General features: G+C 41.8%; 1 protein-coding gene across 1 annotated transcript in view; it reads left to right on the plus strand.

The window, feature by feature from the left end:
- Positions 1-20482, plus strand: part of LOC132399894 (transcription initiation factor TFIID subunit 4-like) — a 121975-nt gene that overhangs the window by 87264 nt on the left and 14229 nt on the right. The window contains exons 5-12 of the mRNA XM_059980786.1: positions 4081-4203; positions 5198-5287; positions 7671-7904; positions 8278-8416; positions 8998-9124; positions 9855-10024; positions 12728-12858; positions 19487-19612. Coding sequence (XP_059836769.1) covers positions 4081-4203; positions 5198-5287; positions 7671-7904; positions 8278-8416; positions 8998-9124; positions 9855-10024; positions 12728-12858; positions 19487-19612 — 1140 coding nt within the window. The remainder of the gene's footprint in view (positions 1-4080; positions 4204-5197; positions 5288-7670; positions 7905-8277; positions 8417-8997; positions 9125-9854; positions 10025-12727; positions 12859-19486; positions 19613-20482) is intronic.

Here is a 20482-nt window from a genome sequence, read left to right on the forward strand (position 1 = left end):
TCTTTGCTGTTAAATAACAGTAATTTTAGGATCAAATTTTTACTTTAGTTAAGAAATATCTTACTTATATTTGTAATTTTAATTTATTGGAAATTTGATTCTTATTATGATTTCTGGATTGGTTGCTATTTAAAAAGGGAAATTGATTTTTTTTCAATTACAAGAAAGCAAAAAAGTTAAGTAGGTACTACAATTTAGCCAAGTAGGTTACCTCACATTTACTTAGATTAAACTGTACCTGCCATTTTTCAGCCCATATAACGAAAATATTGATACTCTCTCTGCAGTCCAAGGTAGTCTTAGACTGCACAGGGTTAAGTGCACCAAGATCCTGGGAGTTCACATCATAGATGACCTCACCTGGTCCCTTAATATCACATCCCTGAACAAGAAGGCACAGTAGTGCCTCCATTTCTTAAGAAGATTGAGGCAAGCAAGGTTCTCAGCCCTCCCATCTTAACTGCATTTTACTGGAGCACCATTGAGAGCGTCCTGACATCTCCTCCTTGGACGGGAGCAGTCAAGCATCGGACCAGAAGTCCTGACAAAGGAATGTGAGAACAGCTGAGAGCATCGAGGGGGTCTCCCTACCATCTATCAGGGACATTATCAGGAGGGCTGCATGTGCAGGGTCCTTAGTATTATTAAGAATCCCACCAATCCATCCAGTATCCTCTTTGATTTTCTACCATCAGATGGGAGATTATGATGCATAAAAACAACAGCCAGGATGAGAAATAGTTTCTTTCCTCAGGCTGTTAAGCTTCTGAACTCCCAGTTGCATCATATTCAAAGTATCCCTAGTTAATCTACTCTGTACTTTACATTATTTAATATTAGTGCACTTTAGTTTGTTATTTATGTGTGATTCACCTGTAGATTTTATCTTCACCTTCATAAGTTATCGTGTGTTATGTACTTTACACCCTGGTTTGGAGAAATGTTGTTTCTATATACATTATATATGTTATATACATGTATGTAGTTAAATGACAATTTGACTTGACTTCCACACTATCCATCAGTCTTTCCAGCTCTGCCTGTTTTTATATCATCTGTAAGCTTTCTCATTACGCTTCATACATCTACATTCATATATATTAGGAACAGCATGGGTCCCACCAGCATCGTCAGTCCCCATTTCCTCAGCAAACGAATTACTGTTCTTCCATGTTAAATGGCCTTTGAAAGTAGCATTGGTCTCAGAATGTACTACTTCCACCATCATTACTGACCAAGGTTGCTGAAACTTTGTCTTTCTTGGTTATTACATGACTGTCACGTCTTCCAATCCTGTCATGGTAGGATGCATGAACACAGGAGATGTGAATGCTTGTCACTACTAGTCTGTTGTTCTGCCTGTTGATCTAAATGCTCAGCCCACTTTAGCCAACTCCTTACAAATTACTCTGTAATTCTCCTTATTTAAGTTTATGTAATTGTTTCAGATTCAAGCCTTTCACTCTTAAGCTGAAGACTAAATTCTTTCGTAATATGATCATTTATTAAACCTGTTTCATTACACATTTCCAGATCCAAGTAACCACTATTTCGTGGTTTACTCAATATGGGCTCTGGCAAACTTTCCTGAAGGCACTTTATAAATTCTTTTTCATGGTTACCATTTTGGATTTATTTAATGAAGATTAAAGTCATCCATAATTAATGCACCATTTTTTCCTGATATGTAGTCTTCTACCCAACCTCATTTATTTATCTTGCTATTTTCACGTCCACCAAATGAATATGACATTTTCTGAACCTTGATCATCTTTCAAAACTGTACTTGCTTCACTCATTTTATAGAACTTCTCCACTTTCCTTCCTGCCTGTCCTCAAATATCCCTGAATATTGAGTTTGCATTTTTGCTGTCCTTGTAACCATGTTTCTGTATCACTAATAGATCATTCCCCATCTGTCTCTATCTGTGTGTTCATTGATTTTGTTTTAGATATCAGACACAATTAGATATAAAACTCCTAATTAATTTAGTTTATTACCACATTGTCTTTAATTGTCTTGTCTTGTCCATACTGCACCAACTGCTGCCACTGGGCTATAAACGTGCAGGAGCAGCGTGTGGTTAAGTGCCTTGCTCAAGGACACACACGCTGCCTCGGCTGAGGCTCAAACTAACGACCTTCAGATCGCCAGCTCAAAGCTTTAGCCACTTGGCCAAGCACCACACATAACCAATAATTAGTTGTGTCTATTATGGTTCCAGCTCTAGCAAGCATCTCTGCAACGAAAGTAATCCAGGTCCTGCCTACGTGTAACGTGTCCAGCTGTTCAAGTTCCATCTTCCCTAGAACCACTCACTGTATCTTGCGAGTCAAAATCACACTCTCCTACATCAACCCTGTGGTCACTTCATATCTGTCCTTCAAGGTCTGCTCCTACTAGTTTGTAGCATTGATGTCACTACCTACAAGTTCTGAAGAACATAGTTGCTGGACTGGACCTTTGGCAGGTGGTGACTGAACTAACCTGAGAGACAAATTGACATGACCTTGTCCTTGCCAGTCTTCCTGCAGTAGATGCATTCACCCATGACAAGATTGGTAGTCCTTGTGGAGTCAAAGCCCAGTGTTCATGGTCATTATCCATCAGATTGAATTGCACAATAATTGTGCTGAATAGGAAAGGGCAGATCATCAGCTCTAACTGAGGCACTGTGGACCAGCTGTAACAGTAGATATATTAATCATCATAACTTTAAGCCTCATGACTTGGCATTGTCCTCATTCTGTCCATACAATCAAGCCTGTATCAGTTGGAAGTGCAGAAGGACATGGCTGGTGCAGGATGATACTTACTTAAAAATGATCCATGTGCACAGTGTACTGTAATAACTCTCCACGCTCCTCTACAAATCAGGTAGGACCTGGGCAGTAAGCACGTAGGACACTGCCACCTCCACACAAAATATAACGTGTTTTTTTTTTCATTATTGCTGGATTTAAAACTTTAGAACATTCAAAATTTTGAATCCAAATGAACACCATGCCCATATCTAGTACTGACTGAACTATGTGAGCTCATGGGCAATCACACCCTCAAATTTGGAAATTCCATTTCCTACACAGAGTAATTCTTAACTTCACAATTCCTCCCCCCCCCCCCCCACCCATCTTCCTCCTCGTATTACTTTCTCTAAGTTTTAGACACTTTTAAACAAAATTGTTAAATCTTGAAATAAAAAACAGAAAATGCTAGAATTGATCAGCTGATCTGAAAGCATCTGAGGAAAGAGAACCATTTCATTTCAGGATGAAGATTGCTTTTCAGAGTTCAAAGTTAATTATCAAGGTGCATATCTCACCACGTACTACCCTGAGATTCATTTTCTTGCAGGTATTCTCAGTAAATACAATGAAACACCATGGAATCAGTGAAAAATAGCATACAACAAGATGGACAAACAATGTGCGAAAGACAACAAACTGTGCAAATACAAAAAGTAAATAAATAAATAGATAGATAAAGAGATAGATAGATAGATATTTAATATCAAGAACGTGAGATGGAGAGTCCTTGATAGTGAGTCCACAGGTTGTGAAAACAGTTCAGTGATGGGGCAAGTGAAGTTGTGTGAAGTTATCCCCTCTGTTGGTGTGGGTCCTGAGACTCCTTGTACCCTCCTCCCTGAACTATTTTGGGTGTTTCTAGTACTTTATATTTTGTTTCAGATTGCAAGCTTATGCTTTGATTACATCTATGTGGAGAATGTTGGGGCATTTTCCTACGTTAATTCTACTGTACTTGTAGATGTTATTTTTGACTACTTATTTTATTATTTGAATAGAAAATTTAACAATGTGAAGTAATTGCTGTCAACTGGGCATGTACCTGCATAAATCATTGCTTTCAGAAAGGATTGGATTGTCCAACAAATAGTTTTTTTTTATTTTGAAATAAAATAAAAATAATATATTAAAAAAATTACTTCATACTGAAGTTAAATTTTCTTCTTCCCAAGACTGACTCCTGTGTGTGTAAACTCAACTTTCTGAAGGAAAGGCTTTTTAATTGTACAGTACTGTACCTTTCCTGCTATTAAATGCTTAAATGTTCTACAGGAAACAATGGAAAATGTGAAGAAATGCAAAAATTTTCTGTCTACGTTGATCAAGTTAGCTTCAAGTGGTAAACAGTCAACTGAAACTGCTGCCAATGTCAAAGAACTGGTGCAAAATTTATTGGTAAGAAGGCATATTGCAAATGTTTCTGCATTAATGTAATTGGAAAACTAAATTGTATGTCTTAGAATTGTAGGTAATGAGTGGCAAATAATTTTTTCATAGATTTGAGCAGAAATTCTAAGGAAGAATTGATTCATTTCCCTGAAGCTGAAGATGATAAAGGACAGTGGGGAAAGGGCAGAGCATAGAGAATAGTTTAGTTTATTGAATTAGAGAAGAACAGTACTAACACTGCAGGACAGAAGTTTTTATTTTGTGTGTAAGCATCTATGTCTTCTGTTTAAGACAATATACTAATGAAATATGTTGGGTAAACTTGTGCATCGTACCCAAGGCATGAATGTACCAAACTGTTCGTTAAATATTTGAGTGATGCATTGGAACACTCAAGGCATGAAGTTCTAAGGCTTCTGCGGCCTTTAAAATCTTTTGGATCCTCTTTTAAGCATTACAGACAAGTTGTCTATAATGTATATAGAACAAAATTCAGCTAAGTTTTCTGCAATAGGTAAATAATGTAACAGATCAAAAGAAACATTCACCTGTGCATAAAAGTTCCATTATTCAGATTGGCAGTTTATATTTCTTATTATTATATGGTTACCTTCCAATTTAAAGAAGTCATTTTGATTTTCTGATCAAAATCTGACCATGTTTAGAATTTATCTAATTTGGAAAAATATGTGGCATTATTTTAGATGGTAAAATCCATTTTCAGACTGAAATTTCACAAAAAAATTGATGTATTGTGTAAGTGCATGAACTACCTACCATTAGCTCTGAAACTGCATCAGCCCTAGAGAAATCAAATGTGCAGAGATGCCTACTGAGGAGATTCTTACCTTTATTAAAATGTAACAGTCGGTGCTATTGAATACTAAATAAGAACAATCATTGAATTATTTTCCCTACAGAACACCAAATTGTCTGTTGAAATTGGAAATGTTCTCAACATGTTGAAATCAATTCCAGTTTTACTCTCTTCATTTTATAGGATGGGAAAATTGATGCTGAAGACTTTACAAGCCGGTTATATAGAGAGCTCAATTCATCACCTCAACCATACCTTGTGCCTTTCCTGAAGGTAATTTATAGTTTGCCTGATAATGATAAGTCCAAACTTTTCATGTTTGAAAGAGGTGTTTTTTGTGTTCTGCCTGATAAATTCATTGAGCAAACACACAAAATACTCAACAAGTCAGGCATAATGAATGGAGGGGAATAAACAGTCAACGTTTCGGACTGACACTCTTTATAGGGATTTGAAATGTTGACTGTATTCCCCTCCATAGATGCTTCTTGACTTGCTGAATTCCTCCAGAATTTTATGTACATGGCTCAGGATTTCCAGCATCCTTTGTGTCTTGTGTTTATGATACACAGTCCCTTGTGTTTATGATAAATTCAATTATGCTTGGGAACAAAACCAGGATTAGCAGTATTTGAAAACTAGATAACTTGTTTTCTATTATGTAGACTAAGATATAATCATTCTTTGATATCAGGCTTAGTTGAAATTCTATCAGTTATTGAGAATAAAATCTCCTCCCTTCCCACCCCACCACACCGATTCTCCTGTAGAAAAAGTATGTGCATTATATTTATCAAGCAAACACAAGGAAATCTGCAGGTGCTGGAAATTCAAGCAACACACACAAAATGCTGATGGAACACAGCAGACCAGACAGCATCTATAAGGAGAAGCACTGTCGACATTTCGGGCCGAGACCCCTCCGAAACGTCGACAGTGTTTCTCCTTATAGATGCTGCCTGACATGCTGTGTTCCACCAGCATTTTGTGTGTGTTGCATTATATTTATTTTACATTTTAATTCCATTTGGGTTTCTTTCTGTAGATTTTCAATAAATCCCCCGGTTAATTTCATAAGGGAATAAAGTTACTTTTTGCATTGATGTGTACAAACTAAGAAATAGAACATCTAATCTGTTCTTTCATCCATTATTATGGGCATGATTTGAAAATAATGTACATGTCTTGTGTGTATATATAGCAGAAAGTTTTTTTTTTCCCCCTGTTCCAGCTTCTAAAAATACACATTGTTAAACTAGTACATGAGAAATTGGGTTTAGCCGGTCCCGCTCTTTGGAGTACCAGGAACCCAACTTAAAAAGGAAGATAAGACATCAAATGCTGAAAGTCAGAAATAAAATTAGTAAATGCTTCTAATATTAAGTGGATCAGGCACCATCTATGGAGGAGAAATGGATTTAACGTTTTGAGTTGATGACCTTCTATTGGTAATAGCTGAATTACTCTAAACCAGGGATTCTTAACCTTTTTTTATACCATGGACTTCTTTGGCAGTCGAGTGAAGCCAGTGGACCCCGTCTCAGAATACTATGTTTAAATACATGAAATAAAATATGTAGGCATTACAAAAGATACCAATTATTTTGAAATATAGCTACCAAACAGTAGGTTGGTTGCCTGCATTCATAATTGAAGGAAATGCTAAATTTTTGTTAGAGGGTAGTGAAAATAAAGATGTAATTTTTTTCCCCATCCAAGTTCACAGACACCCTGGACACAATGGACCCCTGCTTTAAACCAAGTATTCAGGAATTGGTGGCATTTTCAAGTTTTAAAAAATCCAATTAGTGCCAGGAAGATATAAAGGATAGGAGTAGGAATGGGGTATATGTCCACATTCAATTAAATCCTGTTTGGTCCGAACTTGTTCTTGACTGCATTTTCTTGTCTGTTTCCCAAAATCCCATAGATCCAAAGTCTGTGCAATTTGGCCTTGAATATATTTGATGATCCAGCTTCTACAAATCTCTCTGACAGACAATTCCAGAGATTCACAACAATGTTAAAAATTTTGAGAATGCTATATTTTGAATCCATGTATCCTGGTTCTATACTCCTCCCAAGATGAAACTTCTTCCACGTCAACCCTTTCAGAATATCTCATATTTTTATAAGATCACCTCCCACTCTTATGAGATGCTGTGGCACTCACCTGCTTAGAATATGTCATGTAGGACAATTTTGTCACAGAAATCAGCGAGTGTACCTTTTCTAAATTACCTACAATGCAAGTATATCTCTCCTTAAGTAAGAAGATCATAACTGTATGCAGTACTCTGTGGTCTCACCAGTATCCTGCACTATTGTAGCAACATTACCTACTTTTCTACTCCATTCTCTTGTCAAAGAAAGACAACATTGAACGATTACAACATTTAAGCAAATACATGGATGGGGGAATATGGAGGGCCATGATCCAGCTATGAGTTGATGGGACTAGGCAGAATAACAGTTCCGCACAGACGAGATGGCCTGAAAGGCCTAGTTCTGTCTGTTATGCTCTTAGACTCTATGACTCTGTAACATTCTGTTAGCCTCCTAACTATGATAGCACCTTGCATAAAGTGAAAGTAGTTTTTTTGTATAAATCATACTATGATTAATTCAAAAGTTTAACTGTTCTGTGCATTCTTAGCGGAGCTTGCCAGCCTTGCGCCAACTCACTCAGGACTCGCAGGCTTTTATTCAGCAAAGTCAACAACAATCCTCAACTCCAACCACAACAGCATTGACGGCAGTGGTACTAGGAAACACTGTTCAGCAGCGGCCTGTAGTACGGACAACTACTTCTACAGCTACGGTAACCAGCACCCTCCAACATCCAGTGTTAAGTCTAGCACAACCTGGACAGTCAGTACAAGCTGGCAAGGTAAGTCAAAGGAACACAACTAATCCATAGGGCCATCTGTGCACCTAGGGTGCCTCAGGATCCCTTACTTTCAGATTTTGTGTAAACTTGTTCACCAGAGGCTGCCTTAGAGAGGTTTTCTAATTAAATTATTATCTGCTTGAAGTTGTGGTTGAAAAATCAGCTGAACAATATTGTCAGCAGATATCAAACAATAGCTTGCAACATAATATGAAATTAAAGGTGATTGAACAGTTTCAGTTACATAACTTTCATATCCTGTTTGGTTTAGCTTTAGTGTGGGAAGATTATGATCTAAAATGTTATAAAAATGCTGATTTTTTAAAATGCTAGTTTCATGCTTGTATATTTTCATATTTGTGTGCCTCTTCAGGTGTTTCAACAGCAGCAAGGAACGCTGGCCAGACCGCAAGTGACTCTGACACAAACACCCATGGTAACACTTAGACAACCTCACAATCGCATCATGTTAACTGCACCTTCACAGGTGCAATTGAAGCAACTTCAGACAGGTAAACCTAAATATTATTATTTCTCTTAAAACAGAAAATTAAATATATAAAATAATTATGGATTATGTCTATACTGTTCCATAACTGTTTTGCTGTCCTTTAAACATGCAGAGTAGGATGTCAATAGATCTGAATTTCAAATGTGGAGTTGAATACACTAAATATTTCCACATCACTTGATACAGAACATCTTGACCTTACTAATACAAGTTATTAATTTTGACAGCCAGAGTGACCCTTAACCATTTTGCATTGTCATAAAACTGTACATTGCAGTGTTTGAGTAGGTTCTTTCACAACTTAAGTAATAATGTTTCAGCATATTGAGGAACTTCTGTTGTAACACAAGATAATATATAGAAAATATACCTGGCTTAATACAAGGATGAATGATAGAAATGTCCCTGGCTGTCAAAGGGTATTCATCCTCAAACATCCTAAGTGTGATAGTTTGTTGTACAAAGTTTTGTGTGCCTATGATTTAGACATTTACAGTTAATTTTTAGTTTAATAATATATTGTAACCATTGGAGATATAAAAAAAGTTGATTAATCCACCTAAGTTCTCCATAATTTTACAGTTCCTGTTATGAAACCGACAGTGGTGCCAGGAAGTAAAGCTGGTTTGACTTATTCTGTCCAGACATCAGTTGTTCAAAAGAACAAGCTTAAAGAAGCAGCAGCAGCAGCAGCAGGCGGTTCTTTCAGGTGAGATGTTTGAGTCTAAACTCATAAAGTTAAGGATGGAAAACAGTGAAACCAAAATCTCAATGTTTATTTAAAAATCAGGCTTAATATGGTTTTTGAACCAAATCCAGGTAAATATTTATCAAACACAACAAAAATGGCTGTTCCTTTAAAACTAACCTCAATTCTTCAACTAGTATATATTTTAACTAAGTCCTTCTTACATTAGAATTCCGGACCTTCATCAGGTTACCTAATTGGAACTTGAGACATAGTGCCCATTTGCTTAACTTAGATTGGATTTTGTGCTGGGATAATACATCACAAATAGTAGTCTCTGTTTAACTCTCTAGGGAAGAGACATCTTGCACTGAGCACAGAGTGAGGCATGTCCCAATAGGAAGAGAAAACAGCTTCTTTGTTCAAAGATTTTTGCAATGTTGGCAAGGTGAAATTCATTGTCTGTACCTTGAAAAAATATGTCAAGTATTTTTGAACACTTTGTATGTGAGATGATTGTGCTAGGTAAAGAATTACCTATATGTGTCTTTCACCTGTCTGATCATTGTAAGCAGGTTGCCAGTGCTGTTGACCAAGGACAGTCCAAATAGGTCTTTTTCACTTATATTCATAACTACATTTCTGACAAATGTGTTCATTTTGATCCAGTTTTAAATTAGCATTTGAGATTCTTTTAATTTGTAGGCTACCTCTAATAATGACACTTGTGTATACTTTTGAAATTTTATAGGGATGATGATGACATTAATGATGTGGCATCTATGGCTGGAGTTAATCTGTCTGAAGAAAGTGCACGAATTTTGGCAACAAATTCAGAATTGGTGGGCACTCTGACAAGATCATGTAAAGATGAAGCATTCTTGTTTTCTGCGCCATTGCACAGAAGAATGTTAGAAATAGGTAAAGAAATACCTACTCATTGTTGCAGGGTGGATGTGCTTTCCAATGCAATTTTTGAAAGAACCAAATGAGACAGAGAATCAAAAAACATGAGTTCCTTTCAAACTCCTAGAGATATCTGTAAACAAAATGTTTGACATGGCATTTGAAAACAAGTGGTCGGGGGAATAAAAATGCTGCTGCCTAGCATTGGAATTGCAGCAGGAGTTGTGTCTTTGTCAGCTACCATTGTTGTTTATTGAAGGCTGTTAACTAAGCACAGCGATCAAGAGCAATAGCATTTCAACCGCATACACTAATTGTTTTGATTGTCATCAAAATTAAGTTAGATATATTTACAGAACAAACATCTATGTTTTCAAGCAAGTAAAACATTTTGGCATCTACAAGTACTGCCCATCACCTTGCATGAACATAAAGGACCTACATAATATACAGAGATGCCTGTAGCATTATAATGCATTCCTGTTATCAGACCAGATTTATTATCACTGATACACGACATAGCACTGTAGCAGTTAGCGTAACACTATTATAGCGCCATCAATACAGGTTCAATTCTGTAAGGAGTTGACATGCTCTCCTTGTGATCACATGGGTTTCCTCCAATTGCTATAATTTCCACCACGTTCCAAAGGCGTAGGTGTCTATACATTAATTGGTCTCTTGGGTGTAATTGCACAGCACATGCTCAAAGTTCAAATTAAATTTATGGAAGAACATATATGTCACCATATACAACCTGAGATTCATTTTCTTGTGGGCATTCACAATATCTACAAGACATAATGGAAAATTTGAAGGACCGCACCCAGCAGGACAGACAAATAACCAATGAGCAAAAAAAAACTACAAACTGTACAAAAAGAAAGAAAACAAATAATAAATAACTAAGCAATAAATATTGATAACATGAGATGACAAGTCCTCGAAAATGAGGTTGAGGGGAGTTGAGTGAAATTGTCCCCACTGGCTCAAGAGACTGATGGTTGAGGAGTAATAACTTCCTGAGCCCATTGGTATGGGTCTTGAGGCTTCTGTACCTTTTTCTGGTGGCGAAGAGAGCATAGCCTGGGTGGCGGGGGTCCTTGATGGGTGCTACTTTCTTGCGACAGCACTCTGTGTAGATGTGCTCAGTGGTGCCGAGCGCTTTACCCATGATGGACTGGGCGATATCCACTACTTTTTGTAGGCTTTTCGTTCAAGGGCATTGATATTTCTGTGCCAAGCTGTGATGCAACCAGTATTATGCACCACACATAAATAGACAGTTTTTAAAGATTTAAATGACATGCTGAATCTTCAAAAAATTCTTAGAGGCATGCTGTGCTTTCTTAATAATGGCACTTTCATGCTAGACTCAGGACAGATCCTCTGAAATGAAAACTTGAGGAACTTGAAGATGCTGACCCTCTCCACATCTGATCCCCCGATAAGGACTGCCATGGACCAATGGCTTCCTCCCCTGAGGTCAAAATCAGCTCCTTGTTCTTGCTGACGTTGAGTGAGAGATTGTTGTTGTGGCACAACTCAGCCCAATTTTCAGTCTCTATCCGATATGCTGATTTGTCACAACCCTTGATTTGGCCAACAACAGTGGTGCCAAACTTATATTTGGCACTGGAGCTATGCTTAGCTCCACAGTCACAAATGTAAAGCAAGTAGAGCAGTGGACTAAACGTACAGCTTTGTGGTGCACCTGTGCTGATGGAAATTGTGGAGGAGTTGTTGTTACTAATTTGAACTGACTGGTGCCTGGAAGTGAGGAAATCAAGGATCCTGTTGCACTTGGAAGTATTGAGGCCTAGGTCTTGAAGCATATTGATTAGTTTTGAAGGGATGATCATATTGAATGCTGAGTTGTAGTCAATGAAGAGTATCCTAATGTATGCATCTTAGTTATCCAGATGTTCCAGGGTTGAATGAAGAGCCAATGAGATGGCATCTGTTGTTGACCTTTTGAGACAGTAGGCAAACTGAAGCAGATCCAAGTCAGTTCTCCAGCAGGAGTTTAAATGTTCCATCATCAACCTCTCAAAGTACTTCATCAGAGTGGATGTGAGTGCTACTGGACATTAGCTGTTGAGGCAGGTTACCACATTCTCATTAGGCACAGATGTAATTGAAGCCTGCTTGAAGCAGGTTGGTACCTCAGATTGCCAAAGTGAGAAGATAAAGATATCTGTGAACACTCCAGCCTTTAGAACTTGGCCAGGTACCCCATCTGGCCCGGATCCTTTCCGTGAGTTCACCCTCCTGAAGGATGCATTCACATTGTTCTTAGAAACTGAAATCACAGGGTTATCGGAGGCTGTGGGAGTTTATGAAGGTGCCTCCATGTTTTCATGGTCAAAGCGAGCATAAAAGGCATCTAGCTCATCTGGGAGTAAAGCCCTGTTGTCCCCTGTCATTTATTGGGTCAGAAAAGCCTGTTTTTAAGTCAATTTTAAAAAGTTGTGATATTTCTTATTTTTGTGTCAGCAGTACTTTCCATTGCAAGACATTAAAAACACTAAGTTACAATAATAAATAAATAGAAATGTAATTAAGGATATTTCGACTTCCAGTTAACCATGTGGAACCAGAGACTAGTATATTGGGCAATATTGAGCTTATAGTACAGAATTAGTAAAAGGAGTGCAATAATTCAATTAAGAATATTAACTTTTCTAAAAAGGCACTTTAACCTTTTTTTGGGAACAGGTAAAAAACATGGAATTACTGATGTCCATCCTGATGTAGTAAATTTTGTGTCGCATGCCACCCAACAGAGATTACAAACACTTGTAGAAAAGATATCTGAAGTTGCACAGCAAAGAAACATCACATATAAGGTGAGTGGAGAATTACTTGTGGTCTTGCTAGACTGAGCCTCACCTAAATAAAATACAATTCTATTACAAATTCTTACAACGAAAGGTAAATGCACTGAAAACACTTGTTCCCTTTTTCATGTGATACCACTGGTAAGCAATATTTCTTTCACTAAACTCACTATCGTTTGTGATGATATCCATAGCTGTAAGTCATTTTTTTGGTATCTCATGAAGGTGGGAAATCAGTGGTGGCAGCAAATCTCACAATGGAAGTACAGCCAAGCTTGATTCTCACTCAACCTAATACCAAGAATGAACAGTTTAGCAACTGTAACAATTTGGTGTTTGAAGTAGAAAGTCAAGCCAGTCATTTCCACTCCCAATCACAAGAGTCAGCTCTGTACAAATGAAAAACGAATACATGTAATGATTGTATTGCAAAGATATATTGGTGGAATATTCAATCTTTTATTCAGGTTTTTAAATAAAGTGGTATGTTGCAATAAACCTAAATAAACACGTTTTAAAAAAATAGAAAATGCTAATAATACTCTACAGACCAAGCAATATCTGAGAGAAACAGAGACAATTTGGAAGTTTGGTTGGTTGCCAAGCTTGGCAAAGTGCTTGCAGATGTTTTGGCTCCAATTGGGAAGCCATCTTCAGTGCACAGTTGAGAGTGTTGTCCTCAGTATTCTGTCCTCAGAATACCTCTACTGCTGCACTGCTCACAGCTTATATACTGGCTTATATACTCCTCCGGGGTCTGAATCGATATTGATTAGAGTCGTGATCTGGTTGGCTGGTTCAAAACGCTGTGAGCAGTGCAGCAGTAGAAGATTCTGATCGGCTAGCTTTGAGGGAAGTCTGTTGAAAGTGTTTGCTTTGCCGTCTAGATCCCGGGATTACTGGCGATTCGTTGATTGTTGACTTTATTCTTTCTGTTTTCTTGGTAAATGGTTCATATACCAGATCTATGTTGATGTGTTCGTTGATAGATCTTTCTGTAGAGAACCAGGCTTTGAGAAATTCTCATTCTTTGTTTGCTGCCGTCCAATTGTCGTCCTTCTTCACCTTCATGAGCTGATTCTAGCAGGAGTGGGTCATGCCTTCTGCTCGCTAGCTGATGATTGTGTATTCTGGTCAATAGTTTTCTTCCTGTTTGACCAACATAATACTCGTCATACTCTCTACACTGGATTTTGTAAATAATGTTTGTTCTATTAGTCACACTGTTGTACTTCGAGTTGTGATAGGTTCCTCCTCAAAGTTGCAGTCAGTTTGTGAGCAGCTGTGATGTGTTGCTGAAGCATTCGTGCTGTTATATTCGGGACATTCTTTATGTACAGCAGTACAATTAATTTATTCGTCGCTTGTGTAGTTTGACACGACCCATTCTCGCTAATGTCATCTCAAGAAGACGAAGAACACTATTTCATCTGGACGACAGCCAGTGTCTTGACTCAAGCAAGAACAAGAAAAGAGTGAAAATTTCTCAAAGTCCGGTTCTCTACAGAAGGATCCATCAACAAACACATCGGCATAGATCTGGCATATGAACCCTCATGGAGAAAAGAAAAACAAATACGTTGTGGCGACCCACTTTCTGCGCAGGCGAACTGACTCACAAATAGCCAGCACGCAGGGGGAGACTTTGGTAATGCACCTCCGATGTCATTTCCATCCGGAGAGGACGGGCGCTAGGGATTTAAATACCAGCACCGCGAAGTTTGAATAAACTAGTCTCGGAACGACTTACCGACTGTGTGTCGTTATTTCAGCGCTGTGTGTAGCTGTGTGACCCCGACGGTCCAAACGGGATTTGGACCAAAGATGACCAACTCTTCATTTGTTCACACAGTTTCGCTAAAACTGCCAACTTTCTGGACGCTGTGACCACGCGTGTGGTTTAGCCAAGCAGAAGCCCAGTTCCAGATTCGGCAGATATCCTCTGAATCCACGCGTTACTACCAAGTGGTGAGCGCCGTTGACCAGGAGACAGCTGCCCAGGTTGCGGATTTCATACAGTCGCCCCCGGAAAAAGGCAAATATGAAGCATTCAAGGCGCTGCTCATTGGGACCTTTGGCCTCTCACGGCATGAGCGAGGTGCCCGCCTGCTTCACCTGGACGGTTTGGGAGACAGACTGCCATCAGCATTGATGAACGAGATGCTGTCCCTGGCTGACGGACACAAGCCCTGCCTCATGTTTGAGCAGGCGTTCCTAGAGCAGCTGCCTGAGGACATACATCTGCTGCTGGCCGACGCAGATTTCAGTGACCCCCGGAAGGTGGCGGCCCGGGCAGACGTGCTGTGGAAAGCCAAGAGGGAGAGCGAGGCGTCCATCGGTCAGATTACCAGGCCACACGGCCAACAGCAGATCAGACCAGGCCTGGCAGGGGGGCGCACACAACACAGAGGCAGGAGTGAGGAGGCCAGTGAACAGTGGTGTTTCTACCACCAGCGATGGGGCACAAAAGCCCGCCGTTTTCGCCCGCCCTGCAAGGGCCAGGGCCAGCTGCCGCTAATGACTATGGCGGCTGGCCACCAGGACAGCCTCTTGTACGTCTGGGACAAACAGTCGGGACGCCGCTTCTTGGTCGACACTGGAGTGGAGATCAGCGTCTTGCCCTCGACGGGGTACGACACCTGCAACAGGAAGCCAGGACCCACCCTGAGGGCCGCAAACGGCAGCACGATACGGACCTACGGCACCCGCACAGTGCAGCTGCAGTTCGGCGCCAGCCGGTTCACGTGGGACTTCACACTGGCCGCGGTGGCCCAACCACTCTTGGGGGCGGACTTCTTGCGAGCTCACAGCCTGCTGGTCAACTTGCAAGGGAAAAGACTGGTAAATGCCGAGGCTTTCCAGACGTTCTCCCTGGGTGAAGCCAAGTTGCCGGCCCCACACCGGGACTCCATCATGGTGTCGGACAACAAATTCACCAGAATCCTGGTGGACTTTCCATCGATTCTGGCACCGCAGTTCATGGCAGCCATGCCCAGACACGGGGTATAGTACCACATTCCGACCCAGGGACCACCCCTCCACGCCCGCGCACGAAGGCTCCCCCCGGAAAAGCTCCGCCTGGTGAAGGAGGAGTTCAAGAGGATGGAGGAATTGGTGATCATACAGAGGTCCAACAGCCCATGGGCCTCCCCCCTGCACATGGTGCCCAAAGCAGCCAGGGGTTGGAGACCATGTGGCAACTACCGCAGACTGAATGAGGCTACCACTCCAGACTGCTACCCTGTGCCACGCATACAGGACTTTGCAGCAAACCTGCACGGGGCAAGAATCTTTTCCAAAGTAGACCTCGTCCGGGGATACATCAAATTCTGGTGCACCCTGAAGACATCCCCAAAACAGCACTCATCACCCCATTCGGCCTGTTCGAGTTCCTCCGAATGCCATTCGGCCTGAAGAATGCCGCACAGACGTTCCAGCGGCTAATGGACGCGGTGGGACGCGACCTGGACTTTGCATTCATCTATTTGGACGACATCCTTATAGCCAGCAGTTGTCGTCAGGGGCATCTGTCCCACCTCCGCCAGCTCTACTCCCGCCTGAGTGATTTCGGCCTCACGATCAACCCGGCCAAATGCCAGTTCTGTCTCGATACCATCGACTTCCTGGGCCACAGGATTACCAAAGACGGGGCAACACCTCTGCTCACCAATATAGACGCGATCAGCCACTTTGCCCAGCCCAACACGGTCAAAGGCCTGCAGGAGTTCGTTGGTATGGTGAACTTCTACCACTGTTTCCTCCCCTCAGCAGCCCGTATCATGCGCCCTTTGTACACTCTAATGTCGGGTAAAGGCAAGGACATTACTTGGGATGAGGAGGCCGCGGCCGCTTTCGTTAAAGCCAAGGAAGCCTTGGCAGATGCCGCGATGCTGATGCACCCCAGAACGGACGTTCCGACTGCCCTCACGGTGGACACATCCAACACAGCAGTCGGTGGGGTGCTGGAGCAGCTCATCGAGGGGCGCTGGCAACCCCTGGCGTTCTTCAGCAAACACCTACGACCATCCGAACTTGTGCTTTTGACCGGGAGCTGTTGGCACTGTATCTGGCAATCCAGCATTTCAGGTACTTCTTAGCAGGCAGGCCGTTCACCACGTTCACGGACCGTTGACCTTCGCTTTCATGAAGGTGTCCGATCCCTGGTCGGCTCGCCAGCAGCGACATCTATCCTACATCTCCGAGTACACGACAGACATCCAGCATGTCTCAGGAAAGGACAACGTCGTGGTGGACGCACTCTCCAGACCAGCTGTCCAGGCCCAGGTCTCTGGGGGTGGACTATGCAGCACTGGCGGAGGTGCAGCAGGCAGATGACGAGATGCCCAGCTACAGGACCGCAGTCTCAGGTTTGCAGCTGCAGGACTTTCTCATAGGCCCAGGTAATAGGACCGTCTTGTGCGACATGGCTACCGGCCAACCTCGCCCCATCATCCCAGCAGCCTGGAGGCGGCGAGTTTTTGACTCCATACATGGTTTGGCGCATCCATCTATCAGGACAACCATCTGGCTGGTCTCCAGCAAGTTCGTGTGGCACAGACTTCACAAGCAGGTCAGTGATTGGGCCAGAATGTGCGCACAGTGCCAAACAGCCAAGGTGCAGCGGCACACTAAAGCCCCGCCGCAGCAGTTCAAACCCACCCACTGGAATATCGTGGGCCCCCTACTAGTGTCCTGAGGAGCCCAGTACCTCCTAACTATGGTAGACCGGTTCACGAGGTAGCCAGAGGCAGTCCCACTCACCAACACATCTGCCAATTCCTGCGCCCGAGCACTGATCGCAACCTGGGTAGCACACTTCGGGGTACCGGCCCACATTACCTCAGACAGAGGCGCCCAATTCACCTCCAGCCTGTGGTCGGCTGTGACCAGCCTGTTGGGAACACAGCTACACCACACTACTGCCTACCACCCACAGTCGAACAGACTGGTGGAACGCTTCCACTGTCACTTGAAATTGGCTCTCATGGCCCGACTGAGAGGACCTAACTGGGTGGACGAGCTTCCCTGGGTCCTGCTTGGAATTCATACAGCGCCCAAAGAGGATCTGCACGCCTCGTCAGCCGAGTTGGTGTACGGCGCGCCCCTGGCTGTCCCGGGAGAGTTCATACCAGCCCCAAGGGGGCAAGAGGAAGAACCCGCAGCAGTCCTGGACAGGCTACGCGAAAGGCTCAGCAACCTGGCCCCTGTACCAACTTCACTGCACGGACGGACCCCGACCCATGTACCCAAAGACCTGCAGAACTGTAAGTTTGTGTTTGTACGAAGGGGCGGACACCGGGCACCGCTACAGTGGCCGTACGAGGGGCCATTCAAGGTGATCAACAACAACGGGTTCACGTACGTTCTGGACATTGCTGGGAGAGAGGAGGTTTTTACGGTGGACCGACTCAAACCAGCCCATGTGGACTTGGCGCAGCCGGTCAAGGTTCAGGCACCGTGGCGCAGAGGCAGACCTCCCAAACAGAGGCTGATCCAGACTGTGGACATTGGGGGGTGTATCGCCGGTTCTGGGGGGGGGGGGGGGTTATGTGGCGACCCACTTTCTGCGCAGGGGAACCGGCTCACAGATAGCCAGCGTGCGTGGGGGAGACTTTGGTAATGCACCTCTGACGTCATTTCCGCCCAGAGGGAGCAGGCACTAGGGATTTAAATGCCAGCACTGCGAAGTTTAAATAAACTAGTCTCGAATCGACTTACCCACTGCATGTCGTTATTTCAGCGCTGTGTGTAGCACATCGCCACAACGTTAACAATCAACGAATGGCCAGTAAACTTGGGATCTGGACAGCGAAGCAAACGGACCTTCCTCAAACCTAGCCAATCAGAATCTTCTAATGCTAAACTGTTCAGTGTTTTTAACCAGCCGACCAGATCATGATGTCTAATCGATATCTGTTTGAATCCCAGAGGGGTATATAAGCTATACTCTGAGGAGACAACACCCTCAACTGCACACTGATGCTGGCTTCTTGAATGGAGCCAAAACGTCTGCAAATATTTTTTATTATTTTTATTATTTAGCGATCAACCAAACACTCAACCTGAGCTACCAATATTCTGCAATATTTCCAATAGAGACAATGTTTCAAGTCATTGACCTTTCATCAGGAGGGTTATCAGCCCAAATTCACTGAGTCTCTCATCTTTGGTACTGTCTGGACCATCTTAATATTTCCAGCAGCAAATCACAAAACTACACAATCATGAAATATGCAGTATTTTACTTTGGTTTAAACAGAGGCTCAATCTACTTTAACAAAATGAAACTGCTTAACAAAATACATATATTTGAGGGCTTTTGTTGTTATGTTATCATTAATATGAATTAATTATTGTGTTATTGGGTTAAATACTGAGTTTATAGCCATTTTTTGTTGTTATTAGTGAGTAGAGTTTGAATTACTGGGGTAAGAAGGTGATGAATGGAACATTTTCTTCCTCACACACGCTGTAGAACAAAAGTGTTTTTTTGGAGTATTACTGTTCACAAATTTGCAAAAAGCAAGAAACCATGATGGAACAGACTCTTTTTATTTATGGAAGTTTGTATGTAGAAGATTTTTTTTGTCAGCACTACTGCAAACAACAAATAATTTGGATTACCTTTTGACTTTAGGAGGATGACAGGTACGAGCAATTAAGTGATGTAAGGTCACAGCTGAAGTTCTTTGAACAACTGGATCAAATAGAAAAACAGAGAAAAGATGAGCAAGAAAGGGAAATTCTAATGCGAGCGGCAAAGGTAGGCCACATGTCATGCATTTTAAAGAGACTGTTGTTATTGCAACTTAACAAAACTCAAACGTGGCTAGGCATTTTTTGTTCATTTTTTTTTAATGCTTGGTATAGTAGCAGTCACGTTTACTTTGCTTTTGAAATTTAGTTCCATTGAAATCAATGGAATCATAGTTTGGAACTGATGTCCAATGATACTGTTATTTGTACATTAAGCATGTGCAACAAAGAACAAAATTTTAATCTCTAGCTCCATAAAAAAGGGGTTTGAGCATTTCTTGTATCTGGACTTATAACCATGTAACAATTACAGCACAGAAACAGGCCATCTTGGCCCTTCTAGTCCGTTCCAAACGCTTACTCTCACCTAGTCCCACTGACCAGCACTCAGCCCATAAACCCTCCATTCCTTTCCTGTCCATCTACCTATCCAATATTACTTTAAATGACAATACCGAACCTGCCTCTACCACTTCTACTGGAAGCATGTTCCACACAGCTACCACTCTCTGAGTAAAGAAATTCCCCCTCGTGTTACCCTTAAACTTTTGCCCCTTCTCAACTCATGTCTTCTTGTTTGAATCTCCCCTACTCTCAGTGGAAAAAGCCTATCCACGTCAACTCTATCTATCCCCCTCATAATTTTAAATACCTCTATCAAGTCCCCCTTCAACCCTCTATGCTCCAAAGAATAAAGACCTAACTTGTTCAATCTTTTCCTGTAACTTAGGTGCTGAAACCCAGGTAACATTCTCGTTAATCTTCAATGTACTCTCTCTATTTTGTTGACATCTTTCCTATAATTCGGTGACCAGAACTGTACACAATACTCCAAATTCGGCCTTACCAATGCCTTGTACACTTCTCGTTCAATGCT

This window comes from Hypanus sabinus, chromosome 9 (genome assembly GCF_030144855.1).
Source record: "Hypanus sabinus isolate sHypSab1 chromosome 9, sHypSab1.hap1, whole genome shotgun sequence".
In the NCBI taxonomy this organism is placed as follows: domain Eukaryota; kingdom Metazoa; phylum Chordata; class Chondrichthyes; order Myliobatiformes; family Dasyatidae; genus Hypanus; species Hypanus sabinus.